The sequence below is a fragment of the Peromyscus californicus genome, unplaced genomic scaffold (genome assembly GCF_007827085.1).
Source record: "Peromyscus californicus insignis strain IS unplaced genomic scaffold, ASM782708v3 Scaffold_8__1_contigs__length_139910024, whole genome shotgun sequence".
In the NCBI taxonomy this organism is placed as follows: domain Eukaryota; kingdom Metazoa; phylum Chordata; class Mammalia; order Rodentia; family Cricetidae; genus Peromyscus; species Peromyscus californicus.
The window spans coordinates 32,513,934-32,528,273 of record NW_026294606.1 but is presented as its reverse complement, the minus strand read 5'-3'; the positions used below and the strand labels follow the sequence as shown (position 1 = coordinate 32,528,273).

Below are 14,340 nucleotides of genomic sequence, written 5' to 3'. Positions count from 1 at the left end.
ACTCAGGCTGGCCTCTTTCCCACTGCCCAGCTTTTTCTTGGGCAAGTTTAAAAAAAAAAAAATTCTCACTTAAAAATGTTTTTGATTAGGTTTATTTAGGGGGGTGTCACACACATGTCAAGATCAGAGGACAGCTTGTGGGAAATGGGTCTCTCTTTCCACCACGTGCTCCCCGGGGATCAAACTCAGATTATCAGGCCTGGCTGCAAGCTCTTTCACCAACCCAGCCTCTCGCCAACCTGGCTTCCCACTATTTAATAGAAGCTACATTTTTATTACTGCAATTGATATTTTGACAGTTACATATCTAGAAATCATAGTTCCATTTGTATAGAATGGAATACAACCTGCTTGAGTCCCAGACTCAGTGGTATTTAGCGAATTCTATGAACTTGGAAAAATGGGCCTAATAAAAAAATCAGGAGTTGAGGCTAGCACACGGGAAAAGTTCAAAGCCATTTGGCCTCACACACAATTCTTCCTTTTATGGTTCAGGTATCTCTCCCGTCTTGTTTAGAGTCAAAAGATTGAAGGAAAAGCCGATATACAGCCAGAAAACTCTGAGTCAACTGACAGTCAAAACATTATCTTCCTGATAGGACCATCTCCATTGACTGCTGTGGAGTAATAGCCAATATATTTTGTCAAGAGAAGCATAGAGGGTTATAACTATAATGAGTATTTGACACTGTACACAGGGATATTGCCTGGATATTTTAAATGGGCTGTGTCATAGGATGAATTCTGCCATCCCCACATTTATATGTTGATGTGGCCTAATCCTCAGTGCCTGAAGATGAGACCATATTAGACATGAATCATGAGAGAAGTGATTAAGTTAAAGTGAGATCTTTAGGCCAGGTGTGATGGCATGTAGCTTTAATGCCAATGCTCCAGAGGCAGGGGCATGTGGATCTCTGTGAGTCTAAGGCCACCTTTGTCTGCACAGTCCATGCTAGCTAGGGCTACACAGAAAGACCCTGTCTCAAAAACAAATGAGGGGTGTCTTTAGGGTGAGAGTGGACTCGGATCCAATGTAACTGATGCACTTGTAACAGGAGATGAGGACACAGACATACACAGAGGGTGACCCGGGAACAAGACACCACCTGCCAGGCAAGAAGCAAGGCTTCGGGAAACACCAGCCCTGCTCACACTTGATCTTGGACTTCCAGCTTTCAGAACTAAGAGAAAATAACTTTCTATTTTTTAAGCTACTTGTTCTCTGGTATTTTATGTGACAGCCCTTGAAGATGAAAATCTGTCATCAAATCACGCCCCATTGGACAGATGAAGGACAGATAAAGAAAGAAGGATGAAAACTAATTTCTCTGAATATGCCTCATCTCACAGCTTTGACTGTAAAACCAGGTCTGGAATACATAATTGTGAAACAAACTGGGGGGGGGGGATGAAGAAAATAAAAGGTAAAGCAGCAACCAGGGTTAACTGAATATCAAGCTGGCAGCTTAATCACTAGAGGCTAATTATCTCAAATAACTTCAGCTTTGGCAATTTGACTATGCGGCCAACGGAATCTAAGCCCTAAGGGCCAAAACACAGCGAGAAAGGGAAAGGCTTGGCACTCACACTGCTTTTAGTTATCACGTTGTTACTGATTTAATTGGGATGATTTCCCAAAATAATAACAGATAAATTGAGATAAACAAAACACATTCTATGAAATTTTCGAAGAATTAAGTATTATATTTAGAATTGAGATTTTTTATACACAAGAGTGATGAAGTAAACAGGCAGTTATGTTGAAGTGATAGTCAACATGGAGAAAAAGACAGATGAAATCAATAAAGACTTACTTTACAAACTTATACTTAAATAAGAAATATTGTCTTAGCAACTATTTCATTGCTTTGAAGAGACACCATGACCAAGGCAACTCTTAAGAAAGGGCAACTCTTAAGAAAGGCATTTTTGCTTACAGTTTCAGAGGTTTCGTCCATTATCATCAGGGTGGGAAGCATGACGCCACACAGGCAGGCATGGTGCTGGAGCAGTAGCTGAGAGCTATATCCTGATCTGTAGGCAGAGAGAGAAAACTGGACCCAGCATGGGATTTTGAAACCTCAAAGCCCACCTCCATTGACACACTTCCTCCAACAAGGTCACACCTATTCCACCAAGGCCATATCTCCTAATTTTTGTAATCCTTTCAAATAGTTCCACTCCCTGGTGACTAAGCATTTGAATATATGAGCCTATGGGGACCATTCTTATTCAAGCCTCCAGAAATATGATGTATTTTTTTTCTCTAAGAAAAAAACTTTCTTCCTAGCACTGTCCACTGTAAATCTCTAGAAACAATAACGATCCCAGGAGCAGTGAACATGGTAGGCCCCTAGTTAGCCTAAATACAATTTCTGACTATCAGTAAAAGGGCTGGAGTCTGAGTATAGCTCAGTCAGTAAAGTGTTTGCCCCACAAACGTGAGGACCTGAGTTCATTCTCCAGAATGGCATAGAGTTAAACACTTATGATTTCAGCACTGGGGAGACAGAAATTAGGTAGATCCCTGGTGCTCACTAGCCAGCCACCCTATCCTAATCAGTGAGTTCTAAGCCAGATCCTGCTTTAAAAACAAACAAACAAACAACAAAATAAAACAAGGTAGATAGCAGCTAAAGAACCATACCCAAGATTGACCTCCGGTTTCCACATGTGCGTGCACACACATGCCTGTACACTCACACACATATACCTGCATACACTCATACACACCATATAAATACAATAGATAAATGCAAATGGTCCTTAAATAACTAGAACATGTCAGGTTTGAGGCAATAAACGTAAACTGACCCTGTAGTATCTTGTCACTAGAAACCCATGAAGGCTTAAATGGATTTATGCCAAATGTCTTAAAAACCTCCTAGCAGATGACAATGCAGAGAGGAATGTGTGTGCACGAGCTCACATGTGCACACACCTGTGCACCTGCCACAGTGAGTGGTGGAAGTCAGAAGACAACTTTGTAGTTAGTTCTTTCCTTCTGCTATAGATTCTGGGCATGGATATCAGGTCACCAGGCTTGCATGGCAAGCTCTTTTACCAGTGGGCCATCTCACTGGCCCCCCATTTTCATTTTTAATAAGGCTTAGACTTAGAGTGTCTTAGTCTTCTATTGCTGCAATGAAACACTATGACCATAAAGCAAGTCAGGCAGGAAAGGGTTTATTTGGCTTACCCTTCCACAATGCTGTTCATCACTGAAGGAAGTCAGGACAGAACTCAAGCAGGGCAGGATCCTGAAGGCAGGGGCTGATGCAGAGGCCATGAAAGGGTGCTGCTTACTGGCTTGCTTCCCCTGGCTTGCTCAGTCTGCTTTCTTATAGAACTCAGGACCACCAGTCCAAGGATGGCACCACCCGCAATTGGCTGGGCCCTCCCCCACTGAACACTAACTGAGAAAATGCCCTACAGGTGGGTATCATGGAGGTATTTCCTCAACTGAGGCTCCTTCCTCTCCAATTGCTCAATAACTTGTGTCAGGTTGACATAAAATCAGCCAGTACGACTGACCCCTTGTCAGCTTGACATACAAACACATCACTATGTGTTAAGCTACAACTTTTCCTTTCTTATTTACCCCCAAGATCTCATATTAAAATCATAAATAATTTTAAGAGTCCCACAGTCTTTACAAATTCAAACACATTAAAATTCCAGTCTCTTTGAAATATCCAATCTCTTTTAAAAGTACAAGTCTTTCATCTGTGGCCTCCTTTAAAAGTCAAAATTAAATAACTCTTCAAGAGTGAAGAGCCAGGGCACAGTCACAATCTGTACCAAGCAAAACCAAACTCCAACAATATGAATAACTCAATGCCCAATTATCTGGGATTCATTCTTGATCTTCTGAGCTCCTCCAAAGAGCCTGAGTCACTTCTCAGGCTCTGACCTCTGCAGCAACACAGCTCATCTTCTAGGCTCCAGCAGCTTCCACTGCACTGCTGCTGCTGTTCTTGGTGGTTATTCCATAGTACTGGCATCTCCAAAACACTAAGGTCTTCTGCTGCAACTGGGTGGCACTTTTACCAACAGCCTCTCATAAACTCTCATCATGGTGCCAAGTCTCAACTTCTTTGTGTGACCCCTTTAGTCCTGAGCCTTCAACTGCCACTGAGGCTGCAACTTCACCAATGGCCTCTCCTGGCCTCTCACAGTGCCAAGCCTCAGCTGCTCTCCATGACCCCTCCATGTCTTTAAAACCAGTACCACCTAGGTGACTCTTACACATCACCAAGTCCAGCTGCCAGCAGGAGGTACAACCTTGGCAGCCTCTGGAACACAGCTTTTCTGTGCTCTCAGGAAACACTTCCCAGAAGATTTCACCTCAGTGATGCTGCTCTCTTCTTAATCACCAATAATTTTTTAGCCCAAGCCAATCAGCATCAATTGTCCCAGTAATGCAAAGGTTTCACTTCAGTAGTTCTGGTATCTTGTTGATCACAGCTGATTCTCAGCCCCAGCTGACCAGAACCATGGAATCTGAAATCAAAATAGCAAATTGCCCTGATAGAGTCTGTAATATTCACTCTGAAAATTCACAAGCCAGGCCTCCATCTTCTACACCACTCTTCAACATGCTTATTTTCTAAGTTCCTACAGAACATCCCACTGAGGTCTCAACACTCACTGGCTTTTCTAGCCCAAAGTTCCAATGTCTTTCCAAAACCCTCCCCAAAACATAGTCAGGTATATCACAGCAACACTCCACTACACTGGTACCAACTTGACTTCGGGTTTTTATTGCTGCAATGAAACACCATGAACATAAAGCAAGCTGGGGAGGAAAGAGTTTATTTGGCTTACACTTCCACATCACTGTTCATCACTGAAGGAAGTCAGGACAGGAACTCAAACAGAGCAGGGTCCTAGAGGCAGGAACTGATACAGAGGCCATGGAAGGGTACTGCTTACTGGCTTGCTTACCCTGGCTTAAGATTAGCATGGATTACAAAGTAGGATCCTGTCTCAAAAACAAAAACAAAACAAAACAAAACAAAAGTACTTGGGATATAGCTCAGTGCTAAATTGCTTGACTAGCATGTGCAGGCCCTGGATTCAATCCCCAGTACTGTAAGAGACAGAGAGAGAAAAAAAAGAAAAGAAAAGAAAAAATAAATGAGGTAGGGAAGATAGAGTTACACAAGGTGCTCACAGACTGATAAATGCTGATCTAGATGATGATTGCATGGCATTTTTATATGCTTTTCCTCTCTCTCTTTCTCCCCCTGCCTTTGGAATACGTTCCAAATTCTTTATAACAAGTATATAAATAGATTCTTCATAGATGTAAATGGATAGATGATAGATAGATAGATAGATAGATAGATAGATAGATAGATAGATAGATGGATAATTTTCTTCACAGCTCCACTCCAACCTTTATTTCTTTTTTTACTTTCTTTTTTATTTATTCTTTGCATCTTCCACATCATACATCTCCATCTCATTCATTTCCCCGTCCCTTTGTATCCACCCTCTGCCCTTGCAACCTCCCCACTCCCAGTAAAATAAAATAAAATTTAAGAGAAAAGAAAACCCAGTCTCATCATGGAAGCTATAGTGGGACACAGTGAGTCACACAGTAAACCCTTTTATCTATATAGCTTTACTTGCAAATATTCATTGCAAAGTGTCATTGGTCTGATTCGAGGCTCTGGTTTCTGCTACACTACCAATGCTGGATCCCCACTGGGTGTCCTCTTGGTAATCCTGTTGTTGCCCTATGTTGTGGAGATCCTGCAGCTTTGGGTCTGCAGGACCGTTCCCTTCACATGCTCCAGCAGATCACAGATGGGGTGGATGTTGGGGTGGATCAACTCATAATCCTGGTTCTGGGCCTGAGTAGTTGCAGGGTTGCTCAGCCCTCCAGCTCTCCCTTGTCCTCACTACCAGGGTGAGCTCTCCTGCATTGCCCTGACTAGTTCACCCCTTGCAGTGATGAGCAAGGGTGGGGCCATTTCTGCTGCTTTCATGTCCTCAAGGTCAATTCTCCCAAACCTGCATCTTCAGGGCCAACTCTCCTGTGTTGGTCAGGTGTGGTATAGGGAAAATTCTCCAGAGTAGTGCAGTTGATGAGGGGCAGGGACAGCTCTCCAGCCCTGGCTCTTATGACCTCAGGGTCAGCTGTCACACATGCCTCAGGCATTGATGGGGGTGGGGGCATCCTCCCCGACCCATGCTGCCACAGGACAGATGAGTAATGGGGAGAGCTCTCCCATGCTCACAGTTTTGGGGCTGGCTCACCCACACCTCCACCAACAGGTCACCACAACCTTTCTTACATGACCTGCTAAATATATTTTATTCCCCTGGACAACACAACTATCAAGTCCCACCACGTGTTCAAGCAGGAGGCTTTGTGATTTTCTCTTCCTGGAATATAGGTTGGGGTGCTGGTCATAGGCTAGGAGTAAATGGCCAAAGGCAACTGTTCATTCACCCAGGAACTTTCTTTTCCCTTTTCTGGTTCCCTCCTGGCAACTTTTCTGGGTTAACACCAGGAAACTGGTCATCTGGGATTCCAAAGATAGTCTCCTTCCAAAATGACCTCCCTAAACTTGAAGCCAGGAAGAGCACCTAGAAGAGTATAAAATCCGGTGGCTGAGGATATTAATAGCACTAGTGCTAGTGTTAGTATCATTGCACTGTGTATGTTCATGCGTGTGTTTGTGCATAGCTGTGTGTGGGTATGAAAGGGCCTATGCACATGTGTGTAGAAGCTGAAGGTCATTTCTTGGGTAGCTGCCTTGCTTGCTTATTTTAAGGTACAGTTTCTCACTCGCCTAGAACTAACCAAGGAGGCTGGCTGGTGAGTCCTAGGGATCTACCTGTCTCTGCCTTCCCAGTGCTGGAATTAAAATTGTTTGCCACCAGACCTGGCTTAATTTTCATGCCAGTCTGGGGAACTGAACTCAGGTCCTTATACTTGCATCTTCCTGACTGAACCATCCTCACAGTCTGTAACATCAACACGATGGCACTCATCTGAAAGGTGAGAGTCACTTATGTTATGGGAAAACAGGCCTCTTCCCATGATAAACACCAGGGAAGGTCTGATTTTTAATTTGTTCTGGAAATAGAAACCTCAAAGTTAAGAATTTTAAAGACCAGAATTAACTTATAGCAAAGATACTCAAAAGATAGCTATCCTGCTTTTCAAATTGAAAGTTTAAAAGACATCGGACAATAAGGAAACTGGACTAAAACTGAGCAATGAAAATTGCTCAGATCTGGTCAGGTTTGAAGGGTGGATCAGTGTCTCCAGGATCAAATCTAGGAGCCTACTGTAATAAAGAGGCCTGGGGCTTTCTTTCATTCCTGGAAACCACCTTCCCACACCATGCTACAGAAATTAGAATTTTGTCTCTAGGTTATAGAATCAGGTCAGTTTCTCAAACATCTCAAACCTCTGTCCTGCCCTAGATGATCTATTTTCTATCTTTTCCCAATTAGCTGCTTTCTCTCTTCTCCGCTGTTTTTAGGCCTGTCTCTCTGCCACTTGCGTTCTACAAGACCCACCACCTAGAAACTGAGTTCAGCTAGCCCATTAACTCTTCTGGTTCAATGGGTCCCCGGGAGGCTATGGGGTTGTAGTCCCTGGACATGAAGCACAAACCGGAGTTTGCATCTGGTCAACCAACCTAGGCAGATACCAGGATTCTTGGATTCAACCATGCCCCCAGTCAGAGGACCAAAAGGAGACTGCTCAAACAAGACAAGAAATAAATGGGCTTGGTTCTATTACAATGTCTTTGAAAAGAAGTAGGGGAAGGATAAGTAAATCTACCTGGACTTTTATCCACTATTGCCATGCCCACAATAGTTTCTGTGCTGATGCTTTCCATCAGCATCTACAAAATAAACCATCCCCCAAAACTAGAAAGATACGGGCTAGAACAGAGAACCAAGTACTGCCATTCTTCTTCAGTGTTTTCACTAAATCCAGGGGAACAAAAGGGCTAGGCTTTGTCTTTACAAAGCCCCTTTTCTGCTACCCAACTCCTAGTCCCCAAGCCAGGCCCTCTCTGAGCCCCAAGAACCATTGAACATTTTACCCTCAGGCTCCCAGCCTTAGCTCTTTCTTTATACCTAAATCTTCTCCCTTCTTAACCACATTAAACTGCACACTTATCTGGGGTCCTAGGTCTCCAACAGAGGGCTGTTTTAAGTTTACCTTCCTTTCAGACCCAATATGACTACTGAAAAAGATTAATAAGGAAAGAAACCCAGCCATTTCCATAATTCTGGGCTACATGTGCTTCGTGTCCAAGGAGTACAACCAGCAGGCAGCCTCTTGGTGACCCATTGCACCAGAAGAATTACAAGTGAACCCAATGTCTAAGTGGCGGGTCTTGCAGAATCCAACTGGCTGAGAAGCAGGTCTAAAAACAGTGGAGAAGAGAGAAAACCAGTTGGATTGTTCAGTGATCTTCTTTGTGCTACTATCCTGATACATAAAACAAGATGTCAGTGTTTCCAGTGGGAGTCTATTCCAGACTACCAAGTCACCTGCGATGTTTCAGGGATTAAATTCTTTCTTTTCTAGATTAATGCTTAGAAACCAGGCAGGGAAACATTATCCCACTAAGGAAAAAACAGTTTCTACAGATAAGTTCGTGATGGTGTCTAGACATTGTGCCTCACTTTTCTCTGCCTAAAACCACTTCAGGGAGGAAATAAGGTCACAGAGATATGAATGGTCCCTCTGCATAGGTCGGCCACTTGCCTCCATTAAAGGGCAAGGGGAGAGATCAGCTAACAGGTCTTCCTCACCCACAAGTATTGGGTCAGGCACCACCTACAGGCACTTATTATTAATCCATCAATAACGTAATCCTAAACAGACAAAATTAGAGAGGAGAAATCTCCACATTGATTTTTTTTTTGGGGGGGGGGAGGCAACTTGTAGAGAAAATGGAGATGGGAAGGGTCAGTGGCTGTTCTTTTAAACTTTTAAACCCCATCCAACCTGGAGGATGTGTGGATAGAGATGCAGAGAACAGATGTCATTCCTCCTTGTTGTTTTCTCTTACTATCCACAAAAGGTGAATGATTTCCCAGCTACAAAACAAGCACTAAAAATAAAAATACCAAAATCAACTGCAACAGGATAAGCAGTTTTCTTTCTGATTTTAACTAAAGACAAATACAACGTTTTCTCAGCACATGACATTGATGGCACAGGAATAAGAGACACAGCCATGAAATAAAGACAAGAGACTCCATCTTGGTGGAATCTATATCCTAGTTCCCAGGTTCCTTTTCTCCTTTCCAGGTGGCTGCAGCCTTTTCTCTCAGGGGTCTTCCTTTCCAAAGTCCTTGTAGTAGTAGTCCTTTGCCTAGCCATTCCAGTCTCCCAAGGAACTCACAAAATAGAAAAGGTTGCCCCCATGAGAATTCTCCATCCCCGCTCCCCTCCCATCTGCCCAGCAGTCAGCTTAATAGGAATAAGGAATGGTCAGTTCTTGACCTACCCAAGATCAAGGTAAGGAGAGTACCCGTTGCAGCTAGCAGCCAGAGAGGATGCTGGGTAAGAAAGGGGGGAATGGAGTGCAGGACTCAGGTGAGGTGGGCTACCCTACCTGGCAGCCACCAATTCTCCCAGGCCTAGAATCTCTTCATGGCTTTTCTGAATCTCAACCCTCCTAGACTTATCTCCTCCATTAAACAGGCATGAGTCCTCCTGTCCTGCCCTGCCTACCCCCAGAGTTCAAACAAGGACAACCTTCATTAAGAATGTCTTTTATCCTTGGCCAAAGTAATGCCTTGCCTCCTTGCTGGGCTAATTCCTCGCCCCAACTCACTCCCCTGGCCAGGACCTGGGAACCATCCATTCCCAGGCTAGAGAGCTAAGGCAAAACCTTCTCGAAAGGTGCCGCTTTCCGGGACTGGAGGGAGCCATTCCCCTACACAGTCTTAGCAGCGCACCACAGTAATGTAATCCACAACATAAAATATCACATTCCTCCCTGGCTGTCATGGTGCCCACTGCATTCTGAACGCCTTTACAGCTTCTTGACTGGAGATAAGAGAAGCTTGTGTATGTTTTCCACACAAATGGTGGAAAGTAATAAAATAAACTTCAAAGATGCGCTCCCACATAGTCGCAGCCTCGACGCTATTTGCAACAAAAGCAGGAAGAAGGAGGAAGCTGGCGTGGTAGGCATAGGGTCAGAAGGGCACCCTTCCGGGTCCAAGGACCCCTTTCCTTGGAGTATTGACACCAAGTTGGCGCAGGTCCGGAGAGTCCGGGGAATAGAAAGGGCCTCCTTTCCTGTCTGACACCGGTGCCACTGAAGTCAAGGCAAGTCCTAGAGGGTGGTTGGAGACAATGGCGATAAACATTCCTCGCTCTTGGCTGAGGCTCCGAGGAACACACACCCTCCTGTGATTCTGAGCTTACCAAACCCAGGAACTGTACGGCTGTGGGCTCTGCCCACGTTTCGAGACTTCGGAAAGGACTCAAGTGCAGGCAGAGCCTGGCACCCTTCCTGCAACGCGATCTTCCCGCAGAAGAATGAGGCGTTGCCTCCCTCCCCAGAGCCTCCAGCCAGGTATGACAAAATAAAAGTGAAAGTCGGAGGCTGGCTGAGGAGCAAGAGGCACGATCAACCAAAAAGACTCATCATTTCAAGCTCAGGGTTTGTAATTGTTACAAGGGGGAAAGTTAGCCATAGAAAGGAAATCATAAGAAGGGCACGTGGCTCCGGGAAGAGGTCAAGGCAAAGGCTGTTCCGCGAGGTTTCTGCAGTTCAGCGATTCAGTCATCACCAGAGAGTTTTGCTTTCTTAAGAGTCACAGCTCTCACTGCCAAAAACGCACGCCGCCGCACTCCGCCCAGACCTTTGCAAAGTCCCAGTCCCAGGGCCCGGCCCTTTTATGTGTCCCCCTGGGGGGGATCAAAATGTGTCAGCTCTACCAGGTACAGTATCACGATCGTCTCAGTGAATCCCGGGGAGCAGAAACCCCCGCGGTGGCCGCGGGAGGCTAGAAGCTCCTACCTGCGCCGGGGGCCGGGCGGGGCCGCCGCACAGGCGCACACGCTCGCACACCGCAGCCGCGCGCTCGCTCCTTATTGGCGAGACCGGGAGGGCGGGGCCGGCCAGACCCAAAACAAACAACCTGCGCCCGGAGAGCCTCTGTGGCCGCGCCGCCGCGTGGCCTCGGCCTGGTGAGCGCCGTGGGGGGAGCCGCGGCCACCTTGTTCCCCCACCCCCAGGCCGTGGGCGCCCAGGCAGGCCCCGCCCCCGCGGAGCCGCCGCAGGGTTATATTGGGCCGGGCCGAAGGTGGAGGCGAGATTCTGCTGCGGCCGGCCAGCGCGGACATGCTGCCCGGGAGGCCGGCGGTGGCAAGGCGGCTGCGGGCGCGGCGGCCTCGAAGATCGAGTTCCACGGGCTCTCGAGGCTAAAGCCGTCTTGTCCTCAAGAGTAGCGGGTACGCCATCGGACGTCAGCTCGGTCCCTCGAGGGCGCCTGCCTGAGACCTGGACGTCCAACGAAGGAATACTTCTGGACGCCTGGACGGATAGCAGATGCGCCGGCTCCTTCCTCCCTGAACGAAATCCTGAGGTTACTCTGGCACCCGCTTTCATTCCGCCTAAACCTCGGAGTAAGGCCAGCACCGCACCAATTTCTCCCCTCAATTCACCCAACACTCATAATCCCCAAAAAACAAACAAAAAAAACATTCCAGCGGAAGAGGACCTTTCTACGGAAAAGTGCCTCTCTCGGAAAGAGGCAGGAGCGGTCCTTCCCGGGAGACGCCTGCCTCCTGCGCGCGGGATCGCCACCCCGCGCGCCACTCGCTTCCTACGACCTCGCAGGAAAAGGGTACAGCGCCGGTCGGGGAGCACCAGCGCCGGCATGAAATTGGAGGTGTTCGCCCCACGCGCTGCCCACAGGGACAAGATGGGCAGTGACCTGGAGGGGACCGGCAGCAGCGACGCTCCATCTCCGCTGTCTGCGGCTGGCGACGACTCCCTAGGCTCTGACGGGGACTGCGCGGCCAACAGCCCAGCGGCGGGCGGCGGCGCCGGGGATCTGGAGGGCGGTGGCGGCGAGAGGAGCTCGGGTGGCGAGCCCAGCTCCCAGGACGGTTCCGAGGCGGCCGATGGCAGAGCGCAGACCTCTGCGGCAGGGCAGTGCGCGGGCGGCGTGGGCAGCGGCGAGGGCGCGCGCAGCAAGCCGTACACGCGGCGACCCAAGCCCCCGTACTCCTACATCGCGCTCATCGCCATGGCCATCCGCGACTCCGCGGGCGGACGGCTGACGTTGGCCGAGATCAACGAGTACCTCATGGGCAAGTTCCCCTTTTTCCGCGGCAGCTACACCGGCTGGCGCAACTCGGTGCGCCACAACCTCTCTCTCAACGACTGCTTCGTCAAGGTGCTGCGCGACCCCTCGCGGCCCTGGGGCAAGGACAACTACTGGATGCTCAACCCCAACAGCGAATACACCTTCGCGGACGGGGTCTTCCGCCGCCGCCGCAAGCGCCTCAGCCACCGGACGACAGTCCCCACGTCGGGGCTGCGGCCGGAGGAAGCCCCACCCGGACCCGCGGGGACCCCGCAGCCCGCGCCTGCCGCCCGGTCCTCCCCGATCGCGCGCTCGCCTGCTCGCCAGGAGGAGCGCTCCAGCCCCGCGAGCAAGTTCTCCAGCTCCTTCGCCATCGACAGCATCCTCAGCAAGCCGTTCCGCAGCCGCCGCGACGGCGACACGACTCTGGGGGTGCAGCTGCCCTGGGGCGCCGCTCCCTGCCCGCCGCTGCGTGCCTACCCCACGCTCCTTCCCCCGGCGCCCGGCGGCTCCCTGCTGCCACTCTGTGCGTACGGCGCGGGCGAGCCCACGCAGCTGGCGTCGCGCGGAGCCGAGGTGCAGCCCGCAGCGCCCCTGCTGCTGGCGCCCCTGTCCGCGGCGGCCGCCGCTAAGCCATTCCGAGGTCCCGACACCGGCGGCGCGGCGCACCTGTACTGCCCCCTACGGCTGCCCGCGGCCCTGCAGCCGGCTTCGGCCTGCGGTCCGGGCCTGCACCTGTCCTACCCGGTGGAGACGCTGCTAGCTTGAAGCGAGCTCTGAGCTCTGCAGAGGGCCTGGGGTGGGGTTGGGGACTCCATTAGTTGAGGAGGTTGGAATGCAGGCTCCAGGGCTGTGCACCTTCCACTTTCCAGAGGAATAGAGATTTTTTTTTTTCAATTTCCTTCAGACGTGCCTTAAAGTTAAGAATTTTGACCCAAGTGTTTTAACTTAGTCCAGAATAGTTTCCTTGGTCTTTTGTAACTTAAAGGAGGATCAAAGCCGTTCTTTTCTATTTTTTTGGCCAAGCCTGTCCTCTCCTGCATAAAGCTTTTCCTCTCCCTTCTGCTCCCACTATTTTTGTTGCACCTTCAGCTGATTTCTCTTCCCCACCCACAAAAAAATATAAAAGTACATCAGGGAACCACTCCATGGGATAAATGATATGACTACTATTTGGGGTTTTGAGACCCTGTTGGGTGTGCGTATGTGGTGTTCGCAGGCGTGACTGAGTGTGAGAGAGCTGTCAATCTTTGGACATTTTCTCTGCTATCAACCAATGCTTCACTGTGCCAAAAAAAAGGGGGAAATGTTGTTGGGTTTTGTAATTAAATTATTTATATATTTTTGAAACCTGAATTGAAATGTTGCAGGCAACGGCTACAGCTTTATTAGTGGTTACCTAACTGTGGTCTTCTTGGGCCAAGCAATTTCTTTAAAGGAAAAGTTAACATTATGTTTGTGGGGTGCCAGGGCCACCACCACGTGAAAACAAGTGTGATTTTTATTTTAATATTATTTGTGTCTGTGTATATATTCATGTATAAATTTTATGAAGCCCAGGCATACTGCTTGTTTTTTTTTTTTTTAATAAAACTCACGGTTGATCTACAAAACATTTTGTGGTGATAGATGGGGGTAGAGGGTTTTACCAAAATGGGTTCAGAGTTGAGTCGCAGAATACTTCATACTGGGATCAAAATATTTGTGGTTTCATTTTCAGATATTGCTTTACAATATCCAGGATGGGCCTTCCATTCATAGGATTTCCTAGACAAAAAGACATGCAGGAGTTAGCACAGCACTTAGATCTGCCTGTGTCTCACCCCCTGAGACCCTTTAGCAGGCCAGTTAAGCTTTGCAAACAGCTTATAGTCAGGTAGACATTTTCAAGTCAGCTGATTGAAGGTTGAAACTGGATCTTGGCATACAGCTAATTCAACACTCCAAAACTGTCTTCAGGCAATTCTCAGGGCAACTTGAATGTCAGTGTTTTTTGTCAAAACAAAACTACCTTTTAGT

General features: G+C 48.0%; 1 protein-coding gene across 1 annotated transcript; it reads left to right on the top strand.

The window, feature by feature from the left end:
• Nucleotides 1–11,229: 11,229 nt before the first annotated feature.
• On the top strand, nt 11,230–13,884 carry Foxq1 (forkhead box Q1). Its single transcript, XM_052729012.1, has one exon. The coding sequence runs from the start codon at nt 11,890–11,892 to the stop codon at nt 13,087–13,089; it is 1,200 nt and encodes a 399-aa protein (XP_052584972.1). The 5' UTR covers nt 11,230–11,889; the 3' UTR covers nt 13,090–13,884.
• The last annotated feature ends 456 nt before the right edge of the window (nt 13,885–14,340 follow it).